General features: G+C 44.4%; 1 protein-coding gene across 1 annotated transcript in view; it reads right to left on the bottom strand.

Moving 5' to 3' along the window:
* Positions 1 to 809: 809 nt before the first annotated feature.
* LOC139368347 (lissencephaly-1 homolog B-like) overlaps positions 810 to 13,054 on the bottom strand; it is a 29,170-nt gene continuing 16,925 nt past the window's right edge. Inside the window, exons 5-11 of the mRNA XM_071107115.1 lie at positions 11,442 to 11,648; positions 9,761 to 9,929; positions 9,399 to 9,501; positions 8,237 to 8,465; positions 8,023 to 8,124; positions 7,451 to 7,607; positions 810 to 2,040 (exon numbers count right to left, since the gene is read on the bottom strand). Of these exons, the coding sequence (XP_070963216.1) occupies positions 1,967 to 2,040; positions 7,451 to 7,607; positions 8,023 to 8,124; positions 8,237 to 8,465; positions 9,399 to 9,501; positions 9,761 to 9,929; positions 11,442 to 11,648 (1,041 nt within the window). The 3' untranslated portion in view covers positions 810 to 1,966. The remainder of the gene's footprint in view (positions 2,041 to 7,450; positions 7,608 to 8,022; positions 8,125 to 8,236; positions 8,466 to 9,398; positions 9,502 to 9,760; positions 9,930 to 11,441; positions 11,649 to 13,054) is intronic.

The raw sequence follows: 13,054 nt of genomic DNA, 5'->3' as shown, positions 1-13,054 counted from the left end.
AAAACAGCTTCTATCTCAAGGCCATCAGACTGTTAAACAGCCACCACTAACACTGAGTGGCTGCTGCCAACACACTGACACTGACTCAACTCCAGCCACTTTAATAATGGGAATTGATGGGAAATGATGTAAATATATCACTAGCCACTTTAAACAATGCTACCTTATATAAATGTTACTTACCCTACATTATTCATCTCATACGCATACGTATATACTGTACTCTATATCATCGACGGTATCCTTATGTAATACATGTATCACTAGCCACTTTATACTATACTATGCCACTTTGTTTACATACTCATCTCATTTGTACATACTGTACCCGATACCATCTACTGTATCTTGCCTATGCTGCTCTGTACCATCACTCATTCATATATCCTTATGTACATATTCTTTATCCCCTTACACTGTGTACAAGACAGTAGTTTTGGAATTGTTAGTTAGATTACTTGTTATTACTGCATTGTCGGAACTAGAAGCACAAGCATTTCGCTACACTCGCATTAACATCTGCTAACCATGTGTATGTGACAAATAAAATTTGATTTGATTTGATTATAACATTTCCGCAGCAATTTGCATGAGGCAAATGGAAGTCGATGGCGCTGTCTGAGAAATAATTATTTTTCCTTATCTTTTGTTTTAGTTAGTGGAGACAGGCTCAGCCTCTGAGTTCTACAGTACTCGATTACAACAGCAAACTCCACCTTCACCACTTGCGTAGCTTGGCGTCCCCAGGCTGTGCAAAATGTGCATACCTCTTTATAATAAAAATAAAAGCACACATGACAAGGCCAATGTTATATTTACAGATATTTTTATGTTGCAAACAATCACATACAGATATATTGGAACACAAGTTTACTGTGCTTATGTGCATCTGTGTGAGTGTGTGACAAATAGAGCAGTAAGAGTACAGAAAGCAGAAGGAAATCCCTTGGTGAGGGAGACCTCAAGAGGGTTAACAAGGCAGAGACAGCAGAGAATGAGTGGGCATGGGGTGCTCTTGGGACACATGACAGCAGAAGTTTATGTATGTGGTGTGTGTAACACAAATATCTGCTCATCTATGCATCTTCCTTGAAGTGTGTGTATGACGGAGCGAGATAAAGTCTTCATTTGTGTGTGTTCTTTACAGCATAGGGATCTTTAAGATCCTTGTGAGTATCTACTAGAAGCCAGTCAGTTACCAGTAAGTGAGAGGGAGTATAAACAGAGGGACAGAAAGCCTTGCCTCCACACACACACAACCTCTATTCTCTACCGCCATACACACAGACTACACAAAGTACGCACAGACACTACCAGTCATCTCTTATTCTACTCCTCCGTCACAATTCTCTTCCTTTCACACTCTTCTCTCTCTCCTAGGTAGCGTCAGAATAAGTAGCAGGAAGAAACAAAATAAACCCTTAAAGAACAGACGTGATTGGTTTATGTGCACAGTCACAATTACCCAGCATCCACTGGGGAAGGACACAGGAACCATTTACCCTTTGACCCCCACGTCATGGCAAATTTACAGTATGCACGTTTTTTGGGGAAATCACCAGCCAAGGAATACTGCTTTTTTCTTTTAGTGTGTGTGTGTGCGAGAGAATGTGTGTGTGTGTAATATTTATTAAGCATACTCTACATCCAGAATAATTTACATAAAAGGACAATCAATATTTATTTTAAAACAGGGCCGGGAGATGAGGGGCAAAGCCTGGATAACAATGGTATAGAGTGCGAGAGGTTGGGCTTAGGTGAGTGTCAGAGAGAAAGTGTCGGATTGTGGGTAGGAGGGGGTATAGGGTTGTGGTTGGAGGATAGAGGTGGTGGGTAGGGGAGGAGAGGCTGCTATTTAGGGGAGCACTAATGCTCCTTCTGGAAGAGAAGAGCAGGAGGTTGGGGGGGTGTATAAGGCTGTGGTTGGAGGGTAGAGAGGAAGATGAGAGGGAGGTAGCAGGCAGACTCAGCGACACTCCCACACTTTGACTGTCTGATCAACGCTGCCTGTCACCACGTAGGGAGCAGTCCGGTGCATATCTAGAGAAAGAAATACAAATACAGACTGGAATAAAAGCTTGCACCTATTTGCTCTCCGGAAAGATGGTTGACCACCCTTGATGTATACAGTGCCTTCAGAAAATATTCCTAACACTAGACTTGTAACACAGCAAAATGTGGAATAACCTGAAATAAATATGAATAAAGCATACTGAACAAAAATATAAACATGTAAAGTCCTGGTCCCATGTTTCCTGAGCTAAAATAAAAGATGCCAGAAATGTTCACACACACAAAAAGCTTATTTCTCAAATTTTGTAAACAAATTAGTGCACATCCTTAGTGAGCATTTCTCCTTTGCCAAGATAATCCATCCACCTGACTTATGTGGCATATCAAGAAGCTGATTAAACAGCATGATCATTACACAGGTGCACCTTATGCTGGGGACAAAAGGCCACTTAAATGTGCAGTTGTGTCACAATACCACAGATGTGACTGCAGGAATATCGACCAGAACTGTTGCCAGAGCATTTAATGTTAATTTCTCTACCATCAGGCGCCTCCAACATTGTTTTAGAGAATTTGGTAGTACGTCCAACCGGCCACAGAACTGCAGACCATGTGCAACAACACCAGTCCAGGACCTCCACATCCTGCTTCTTCACCTGGTGGATCATCTGAGACCAGTCAACCAGACAGCTGATGAAACTGAGGAGTACTTCGGTCTGTAATGAAGCCCTTTTGTGGGGAAAAACACATTCTGATTGGCTGCGCCTGGCTCCCAAGTGGGTGGGCCTACCCACTCCCAGGCCTAACCATGGCTGCGCCCTGGCCCAGTCATGTGAAATCCATAAATTAGGGCCTAATGAATGTACACTGCTCAAAAAAATAAAGGGAACACTTAAACAACACAATGTAACTCCAAGTCAATCACACTTCTGTGAAATCAAACTGTCCACTTAGGAAGCAACACTGATTGACAATAAATTTCACATGCTGTTGTGCAAATGGAATAGACAACAGGTGGAAATTATAGGCATTTAGCAAGACATCCCAAATAAAGGAGTGGTTCTGCAGGTGGGGACCACAGACCACTTCTCAGTTCCTATGCTTCCTGGCTGATGTTTTGGTCACTTTTGAATGCTGGCGGTGTTTTCACTCTAGTGGTAGCATGAGACGGAGTCTACAACCCACACAAGTGGCTCAGGTAGTGCAGCTCATCCAGGATGGCACATCAATGCGAGGAGTGGCAAGAAGGTTTGCTGTGTCTGTCAGCGTAGTGTCCAGAGCATGGAGGCGCTACCAGGAGACAGGCCAGTACATCAGGAGACGTGGAGAAGGCGGTAGGAGGGCAACAACCCAGCAGCAGGAGCGCTACCTCCGCCTTTGTGCAAGGAGGAGCACTGCCAGAGCCCTGCAAAATGACCTTCAGCAGGCCACAAATGTGCATGTGTCTGCTCAAACGGTCAGAAACAGACTCCATGAGGGTGGTATGAGGGCCCGACGTCCACAGGTGGGGGTTGTGCTTACAGCCCATCACCGTGCAGGACGTTTTTCATTCCAAGATTGGAAAATTCGCCACTGGCGCCCTGTGCTCTTCACAGATGAAAGCAGGTTCACACTGAGCACATGTGACAGACGTGACAGTCTGGAGACACCGTGGAGAACGTTCTGTTGCCTGCAACATCCTCCAGCATGACCGGTTTGGCGATGGGTCAGTCACGGTGTGGGGAGGTATTTCTTTGGGGGGCCGCACAGCCCTCCATGTGCTCGCCAGAGGTAGCCTGACTGCCATTAGGTACTGAGATGTGATCCTCAGACCCCTTGTGAGATCATATGCTGGTGCGATTGGCCCTGGGTTCCTCCTAATGCAAGACAATGCTAGACCTCATGTGGCTGGAGTATGTCAGCAGTTCCTGCAAGAGGAAGGCATTGATGCTATGGACTGGCCCGCCCGTTCCCCAGACCTGAATCCAATTGAGCACATCTGGGACATCATGTCTCGCTCCATCCACCACAGACTGTCCAGGAGTTGGCGGATGCTTTAGTCCAGGTCTGGGAGGAGATCCCTCAGGAGACCATCCGCCACCTCATCAGGAGCATGCCCAGGCGTTGTAGGGAGGTCATACAGGCACGTGGAGGCCACACACACTACTGAGCCTCATTTTGACTTGTTTTAAGGACATTACATCAAAGTTGGATCAGCTTGTGGTGTGGTTTTCCACTTTAATTTTGAGCGTGACTCCAAATACAGACCTCCATGGGTTGATACATTTGATTTCCATTGATAATTTGTGTGTGATTGTTGTCAGCACATTCAACTATGTAAAGAATAAATATGTTTTTGAGCAGTGTATTTCAATTGAGTGATTTCTTTATATGAACTGTAACTTGGTAAAATCTTTGAAATGGTCCATGTTGCGTACATATTTTAGTTATCTACACACAATACCCCGTAATGACAAAGTGAAACTTGTCCCGAAGCCACTCCTGCAGTGTATTGGCTATGTGCTCAGGATCGTTGTCCTGTTGGAAGGTGAACCTTCGCCCCAGTCCGAGGTCCTGAACGCTCTGGAGCAGGTTTTCATCAAGGATCTCTGTACTTTACTCATCTTTCCCTCGATCCTGACGAGTCTCCCAGTCCCTGCAGCTGAAAGACATCCCCACAACATGATGCTTCCACCACCATGCTTCACCGTAGGGATGGTGCCAGGACAGTTATAACCCATGTTGCCCTCAAACCAAGGCACATTGCCTGCTAATTATCTTTAGGCTGTTCACCTTGTCAATTTAAAATTATTTTCTAACAGTTTGAATTGAGGTGTGTTCCACCCCATTAATTCACATAAGAAGCATTTCACTGTTGCGGACAATTTATGTTTGAGGCTTTACTGAGCCCGACAAACTTCTTTCTTCAATGAGAGCCAAAGCACTTCCCTAGTGTTTCCCCAGATCATGTATGAAGACATTGCGCATCTCTAGTCAGAACAGGCCGTGCAAACTTTCTCCCCCAGCACATTTTATGGCTGGCGCCTGCATGGTCTTCATTGTTGTTTTCCTTACAAATGTGTGCGTTCCTATCAAAAAGGAAGTTGCTTATTTTCTGTATATCAATTTGTTGTTTCTAGTGTAGCATACCATATGTATGGAGCATAATGTATTTACGGTTTTATTCACATTTTCAAGTACTGGTGACAAGTCATGCATTCCAATTCTTGCATAGATTGTAATGGACACATATGTAAAATACTTTTTAAGGTTCTACTGATTATGATGAGCAAATGCTAAGCTATTTGTCAGCTATGTGGGGCGTCATGTTTGTTGACGTCATACAATATATTCTGGTTGTCACGTAAGTGTCTGTCAGACCAAAGATGTTACAACAAGGGATTGTTCACGCGACCGACTTATGGTGCTTTCAAGACAACTGGGAATTCGGAAATAAACAAAGTAAGATCATGATGTCAGTGATCTTCAAGTCGGAGCTGTAGAAAGAGGCCTGAGCTCAAGGTGGAATTCTGAGTTGGATGACCATTCATAACGATTTTCCCAGTCTCGTATTTTTCCGAGTTCCCAGTTGTCTTGGACGCACTGAAGTCGGAAATTTCCCAGTTCCTTTGAATGTGGCATGAGATTTTAACTATGCCAGATCAGAATTGAAAACCCCCCACAATTTAAATGAACCCCCCCCCAAAAAAAGGTTTTATCCCGGTTTAGCTTTCGCGCTACGGTTAGGCTAGGCAGTAGGCTTGTATTTAGCATGATGATCTGCGAGGCCATAACCTTTTATTTGTTTTGTGATTTGTCAAAAATGGTAAACGACTCGTCAATTCATGTGTTCTTGTATACACTAACATGTACATCGAAGATTTGGAATAGGCTGAAAAGTGGCCAAACTAAGTTCATATTGTTAAGGCAATGGGCACAGCCATTTTTGACTTATTTGCATTTTATCGTGAATGGCATTCTGGGGTTAGGGAGTTTTTGCTTGTCAAACTTAACATGGCTGCCATCATAAAGAATTTATCTGCTGTTAGCTTAGCTGACACGCATCTCTTTTCTAAACAATATTACATTTCTCCCTTGTGCACACCAGAGATGTGTTACATTGTAAACAAGTCGAGCTATAAGCTTGCTCATTTGTGTTTTGCTGTAAAGACCTTTATTTCCAATCAGTACAAAACATTGTTTAGATGCTTTTCAGAATGGCAGGGAACACTCAACAATGATCACAAATATGTGATCGTACACGTCAAAGTGCCTTGTTGCATACATGAGGAATGTTTTGGAATATTGATTTTTATTCGGTACAGGCTTCCTTTTCACTCTGTGATTTAGGCTAGTATTGTGGAGTAACTACAATGTTGTTGATCCACCCTCAGTTGTCCTATCACAACCATTAAACTCTAACTGTTTTAAAATCACCATTGGCCTCAAGGTGAAATTAATGAATAACTTCACCATGCTCAAAGGGATATTCAGCATCTGCTTTATTGTATTTTTACACATCTACCAATCAGTGCCCTTTTTCACAAGGCATTGAAAAACCTCCCTGGTCTTCATGGTTGAATCTGTGCTTGAAATTCACTACTCGATTGAGGGACCTTACAGATAATTGTACATATGGGGTACAGAGATGGGGCAGTCATTCAAAAATCATGTTAACCACTATTATTGAACACGGAATGAGTCCATGCAATTTGTTAAGCACATTTTACACCTGAACTTTAGGCTTGCCATAACAAAGGGGTTGAATACTTATTGACTCAAGACATTTCAGCTTTACATTTTTTATTAATTTCTAAAATGTTCCACAAACAAAATTCAACTTTGACATTACGGGTATTGGGTCTCAATGTAATGAATTTTGAATTCAGGCTTCAACAACCTAGAAACGGTAAAGCGGGGCAATGTCCCATTCATTGGATGCCCAAATCAACTGGAAGTATCTACAAAACAAGTTTTGAAGCCACAGAATCCAGAAGACGACATGAATCGTTTTTTACAGAAACTATGATTCGCAATTCACAAATTATTATTTCGATTCACATGAGCAACGGCCCACCCGTCTCTCACACATGCAGGTGACGCGCGCAAACACAGATGTGGTAAAGTGTAATTCCGATCCTCGCTGATATGTTGATTTTTATTTGATTGATAAAAATATAGATTTAAACTGTGTCTAAATAAATGACGTGAAAATGTAGCAATGTATGTTATTACTTTTCCAAAACGTTTAGGATTTTATAATTTTCCCCAACTTTTCTAAGCCTGGAAACCATAAAAAATTCCATGACTTTCCCAGAATTTTTATGACCGTACGAACCCTGATGATGGACTGGGTGGAGGTAGAACTGGCAGAAGTGTTGGAGATTACGCACACACAAACAGGTGGTTTTGACTAGTACAACAATATTTAAGGGAATGCACACACAGACAGTCTTACCCAGAGAGGTAACAAAGTGTTCGTGGGCACACAGGGTCTTCATGCAGCGCTTGTTCTTGTAGTCCCAGATCCTCAGAGTCTTATCATCAGCACAGCTCACTATGAACCTGCCTCCAGGGTGCACCAACACACCACGCACCCAGTTATCATGACCCACCTAGAGGGAGAACACACAACCAACCTGAGAAACAAAACCCGCTTTGGACATCCTCCATACGCAGTTATCATGACCCAGCTAGATGGAGAACACACAACCAACTTGAGAAACAAAACCCTCTTTGGACATCCTCACATACCCAGTTATCATGACCCAGCTAGATGGAGAACACACAACCAACTTGAGAAACAAAACCCGCTTTGGACATCCTCCATACGCAGTTATCATGACCAATCGTGCTGCCTGAGGGGAAAGTAACATACAAAATCCTATTTCCCCTAACTTTAACCCCAAAATAGCCTTTTTACAAATGAGGACCAGCAAAATGTCCTCACTTCTCTAACTGTGTTGGTTTACTATTCTTGAGGACTTCTGGTGCTCACAAGTATAGTAAAAGGTGCACACACACACTCACCAGAGTCATAAGGCACATGCCAGTGCTGATGTCCCACATCTTGATGGTCTTATCTCTAGAGCCAGAGAGAAGGAATGGGCCGGGCTTCCCACTCTTCTTACTCTACAGAGAGTAAAGAAAATATGCTTATAAGCATGAACAAAAAACAAGTTGTATTGCCGAAACACGTGTCATCATTTCAAAATACCTCACATAGTATAGAGGTTCTCCTCACCTCTGAGCCAGTAGCCTCCAGGATAGTGGGGTGAGCGGTATCGGGGGCCCAGGCAATACACTCCACCACGTGTTCGTGCTCCCGCAGCTCAGCCTTACACTCCTTGGAGGTGGCCACCCACACACGCACCGTCTGGTCGTTGGAACAGCTGGCGATAAGAGAACCATCCTGGTTGGGCCGGACCATCCTCACCCATTCTCTGTGGCCTGTGAATGTCTTCACACAATACCTAGAGAAAGAAACCGACTCAACCAAGTTACACACAAAAGTATGTGGACATACTTCAAATTAGTGGATTCGGCTATTATTTCAGCCACACCCGTTGCTGAGAGGTGTGTAAATCGAGGAAAATCGTCCGTCCTCAGTTGTAACACTTACTACAGAGTTCCAAACTGCCGCTGAAAGCAACTTCAGCACTAGAACTGTTCGTCAGGAGCATCATGAAATTGGTTTCCATGGCCGAGCAGCAGCACGCACACAAACCTACTGTAAGATCACCATGTGCAATGCCAAGTGTCGGCTGGAGTGGTGCAAAGCTCGTCGCCAATGGACTCTGGAGCAGTGGGAACAAGTTCTCTGGAGTGATGAATCATGCTTCACCATCTGGCAGTCGAATCTGGGTTTGGCAGATGCCAGGATAACGCTACCTGGCCCAATGCATAGTGCCAACTGTTAAGTTTGGTGGAGGAGGAATAATGGTCTGGGGCTGTTTTTCATGGTTCGGGCTAGGCCCCTTAGTTCCAGTGAAGGGAAACCTTAACACTACAGCATACGCAATTCTGTGCTTCCAACTTTGTGGCAACAATTTGAGGAAGGCCCTTTCCTGTTTCAGCATGACAATGCCCCCGTGCATAAAGCGAGGTCCATACAGAAATGTTTGTAGAGATCGGTGTGGAAGAACTTGATTGGCCTGGACAAAGCCCTGACAACTCCACTGAAGCAAGGTGGACCAACTCCATTTAAATGCCCATGATTTTGGAATGAGATTTTCAACAGGTGTCCACATACTTTTGGATATGTAGCATAGCTAGACAAACACACACCTCTCCAGCAAAACCGTAATACTGGACACCAGAATGTGTATGCGTTGGAACATCTCTTCACTGGACTAATATAACAAGAGATACAGTATTTCAGCACCTGATAAGTGTGTGTGTCTCACCCAGTGGCCACCTCCCACATCTTGATGGTCTTGTCTCTGGAGGCGGAGACTATGTGGTCTCCATTGGGCATGATGGCTACAGAAGACACGTTGTGGTCATGACCTGAAACAGACACAGGAAACAGGAAAGTGACATCAGTAAGGCTAATACAAAAAAATATGACTTTACAATACCTAGTACACCACAGTAATTACATTGTAGTAACCAAAGATAGAATCATTCTATTTCTATCACATAAGTACACTGTTGAAGTAACCACGTAAGTACACTAACAGTGTCGGTAGGTGCACATTGGGGAATAGTTCTTGTTTGCCGTTGTACCACTTGGAGGAACACAACAGACACCCACCCAGACCCTCACCGTGCATGGTGCGGATGCACTCAAAGCCCTGGAAGTCCCACAGCTTGATGGTCATGTCTGCAGAGCAGGAGGCCAGCAGCTTGCCCGTCTGGTCAAAGGAGATGTCCTGGACAGAGTCTGTATGACCCTTCAGTGTCCGCTCAAAGTCCCCTGCCTCATAGTCCCACACCTAGAACGAGAGACACACAAACGCATAGTCAGTTGAAACATTTTTCAACATGACAGGGCAATAAACTTCTTCTGGGTCAATGCATAAGAGTGAGTGTTACAAGAGAAATAAAAGAGAAAAAGAGAGCACAAAGCAAAGAGGAAGAAGTTGAGAGCAGGATGAGATTCACATGCATCCCAGGGTGCAGTGCTCCATGCTCTGCCAGCGTAGTCCCGGTTACCAGAGAATCACCCCATCTCGACAGTGATAAAGAGGAAAGATAAGGAGAGAGAGAGCATGAGAAGAACAAGAGCGAGGGGAAGAAGGGAGCGAGTGAAAAGGAGAGAGGAAGAGGAGAGAAAGAGAGTAGAAGAGAGGATATAGAGAAGATGAAGGGGAGGAATAGCAGCTATAGCAGCTGCAGAGATATCTAATGTGACAGTCACTGACATACAGTTGCGGACAAATATATTGCCACCCTTGCACTTTCCTTAGACGATTCTCTACAAATAAGTTGAAACTGAAAAAAAAATTAAATGGTCTCCACACCTTGTTATGGATTTTCAATATTGCAGAACAAATAAATGTTTTATAAAACGTAAGTTTGCAAATTTAATTTAAAAAATGAACACAAATGGCTTGAACAAGGTTATTGGCACCCCAGAGCTAGTACCTGGTTTCACTGCCTTTGGGCAAGATAAGTGCAGGCAAACGCTTCCTGTAGCCTTCAATGAGCTTGCTGCACATTTCTACTGGCAATTTGGCCCACTCTTCAGCAGCATACTGCACTAATTCTTCACTGTTTGAGGGGTGCCCTCCACCAACTGCTGTTTTCCGATCTCGACATAGGTTTTTGGATGTGATTCAGAGCTGGACTCTTGGTTGGCCACTCCAGAAAAATCCAGTGTTTCTTCTTAAACCATTCTTGGGTGATTTTTGATGTGTGTCTGGGGTCGTTGTCCTGCTGGAACACCCACAACCTACCAATAGAGACCCAGTTTTTGGACACTTGGTTGAATATTGGACTCCAAAAGATCTGATAATCTCGTTTTATGATTCCCTGTGCAAGTTCAAGGCCTCCAGTATGAGAGGTGGCAAAAGCAGCCCCACAGCATTATCAAACCTCCATGTTTGATTGTAGGAGGGCGTTCTTTTCATTGAATGATTCATTTAGTCGTCAGTAAACACAGTGCTGTACTACCTAAGAGCTAACATGTTTTTTTATTGGGTCACAGAACATTTCCCCCAGATTTAGGGTGCCTGTCTTTATTTTCTAAATTAAATTTGTAAACTTACCTTTACAACATTCTATTTGGTTCTGCAATGTTGAAAACCCAACAAGGTGTGGAGAGCAATTATTTAAATTACAATTTATTTTAGAAGAAATAGGGAATTACTGAAGAAAAGTGCAAGGGTGCCAATATATTTGGCTGCAACTGTATATATGTGCTAGATAAAATAAACTTGTATCTTACATAGAGCTATGGCTCCCTGGTACACCAAGCTCTTAGAAAATGATTGACACATACAGACCTTGATGGTGGCGTCCTCAGAAGCAGTGACCATGACAGAGAAGACCGGGTGGAAGATGACCCGTGTGACGGGGGAGCGGTGGCCGCTTAGGGCGTATCTCTCTGGGGGACGGGGGATCCACTCCTTAGGATCCCTCTTCTGGGCCACAGGACCCCCTAGAGTCATCTCCTCCTTGGCCTCGTTCAGCTTAGACTCCAGCTCCATCACCTGGGGGAGAGAGGGATGGGTGAAGGTAGGAGAGTGAAGATAAAGGTGTGGAAAAGATGACAACGAGAGAGTAGTAGACGTGATAGTTCAGTTGGCTGTTTATTTCACTCATACTCCACACACGTTTTTATTGATTATTTAACCAGAGGTCACACTGAGAATTACATCTATTGTACAAGTGAGCCCTGGCCAAGAAAGCATCCTACACTGGTCAAAAAAATAAAGGGAACACTAAAATAACACATCCTAAATCTGAATTAATGAAATATTCTTGTTGAATCTGCTGACATCAAAATCACACAAATCATCAATGGAAATCAAATTTATCAACCTATGGAGGTCAGGATTTGGAGTCACACTCAAAATTAAAGTGGAAAACCACACTACAGGCTGATCCAACTTTGATGAAATGTCCTTAAAACAAGTCAAAATGAGGCTCAGTAGTGTGTGTGTGGCCTCCACATGCCTGTATGACCTCGCTACAACGCTTGGGCATGCTCCTGATGAGGTGGCGGATGGTCTCCTGAGGGATCTCCTCAATTGGATTCAGGTCTGGGGAACGGGCGGACCAATTCTTAGCGTCAATGCAGTCAGGCTACCTCTGGCGAGCACATGGAGGGCTGTGCGGCCCCTCAAAGAAATGCCACCCAACACCGTGACTGACCCAGCGCCAAACCGGTCATGCTGGAGGATGTTGCAGGCAGCAGAACGTTCTCCACGGCGTCTCCAGACTGTCACATGTGCTCATTGTGAACCTGCGTTCATCTGTGAAGAGCACAGGGCGCCAGTAGCGAATTTGCCAATCTTGGTGTTCTCTGGCAAGTGAAAAAAGTCCTGCACTGTGTTGGGCTGTAAAGCACAACCCCCACCTGTGGACGTCAGGCCCTCATACCACCCTCATGGAGTCTGTTTCTGACCGTTTGAGCAGACACATGCACATTTGTGGCCGGCTGGAGGTCATTTAGCAGGGCTCTGGCAGTGCTCCTCCTGCTCCTCCTTGCACAAAGGCGGAGGTAGCGCTCCTGCTGCTGGGTTGTTGCCCTCCTACGGCCTCCTCCAAGTCTCCTGATGTACTGGCCTGTCTCCTGGAAGCGCCTCCATGCTCTGGACACTACGCTGACAGACACAGCAAACCTTGCAACAGCTCGCATTGATGTGCCATCCTGGATGAGCTGCACTACCTGAGCCACTTGTGTGGGTTGTAGACTCCGTCTCGTGCTACCACTAGAGTGAAAGCACCGCCAGCATTCAAAAGTGACCAAAACATCAGCTAGGAAGCATAAGAACTGAGAAGGGGTCTGTGGTCCCCACCTGCAGAACCACTCCTTTATTGGGGGTGTCTTGCTAATTGCCTATAATTTCCACCTGTTGTCTATTCCATTTGCACAACAGCATGTGAAATTTAT

This window comes from Oncorhynchus clarkii, chromosome 2, assembly GCF_045791955.1.
Source record: "Oncorhynchus clarkii lewisi isolate Uvic-CL-2024 chromosome 2, UVic_Ocla_1.0, whole genome shotgun sequence".
Classification (NCBI taxonomy): domain Eukaryota; kingdom Metazoa; phylum Chordata; class Actinopteri; order Salmoniformes; family Salmonidae; genus Oncorhynchus; species Oncorhynchus clarkii.
This window is presented reverse-complemented; position numbering and strand designations above follow the sequence as displayed.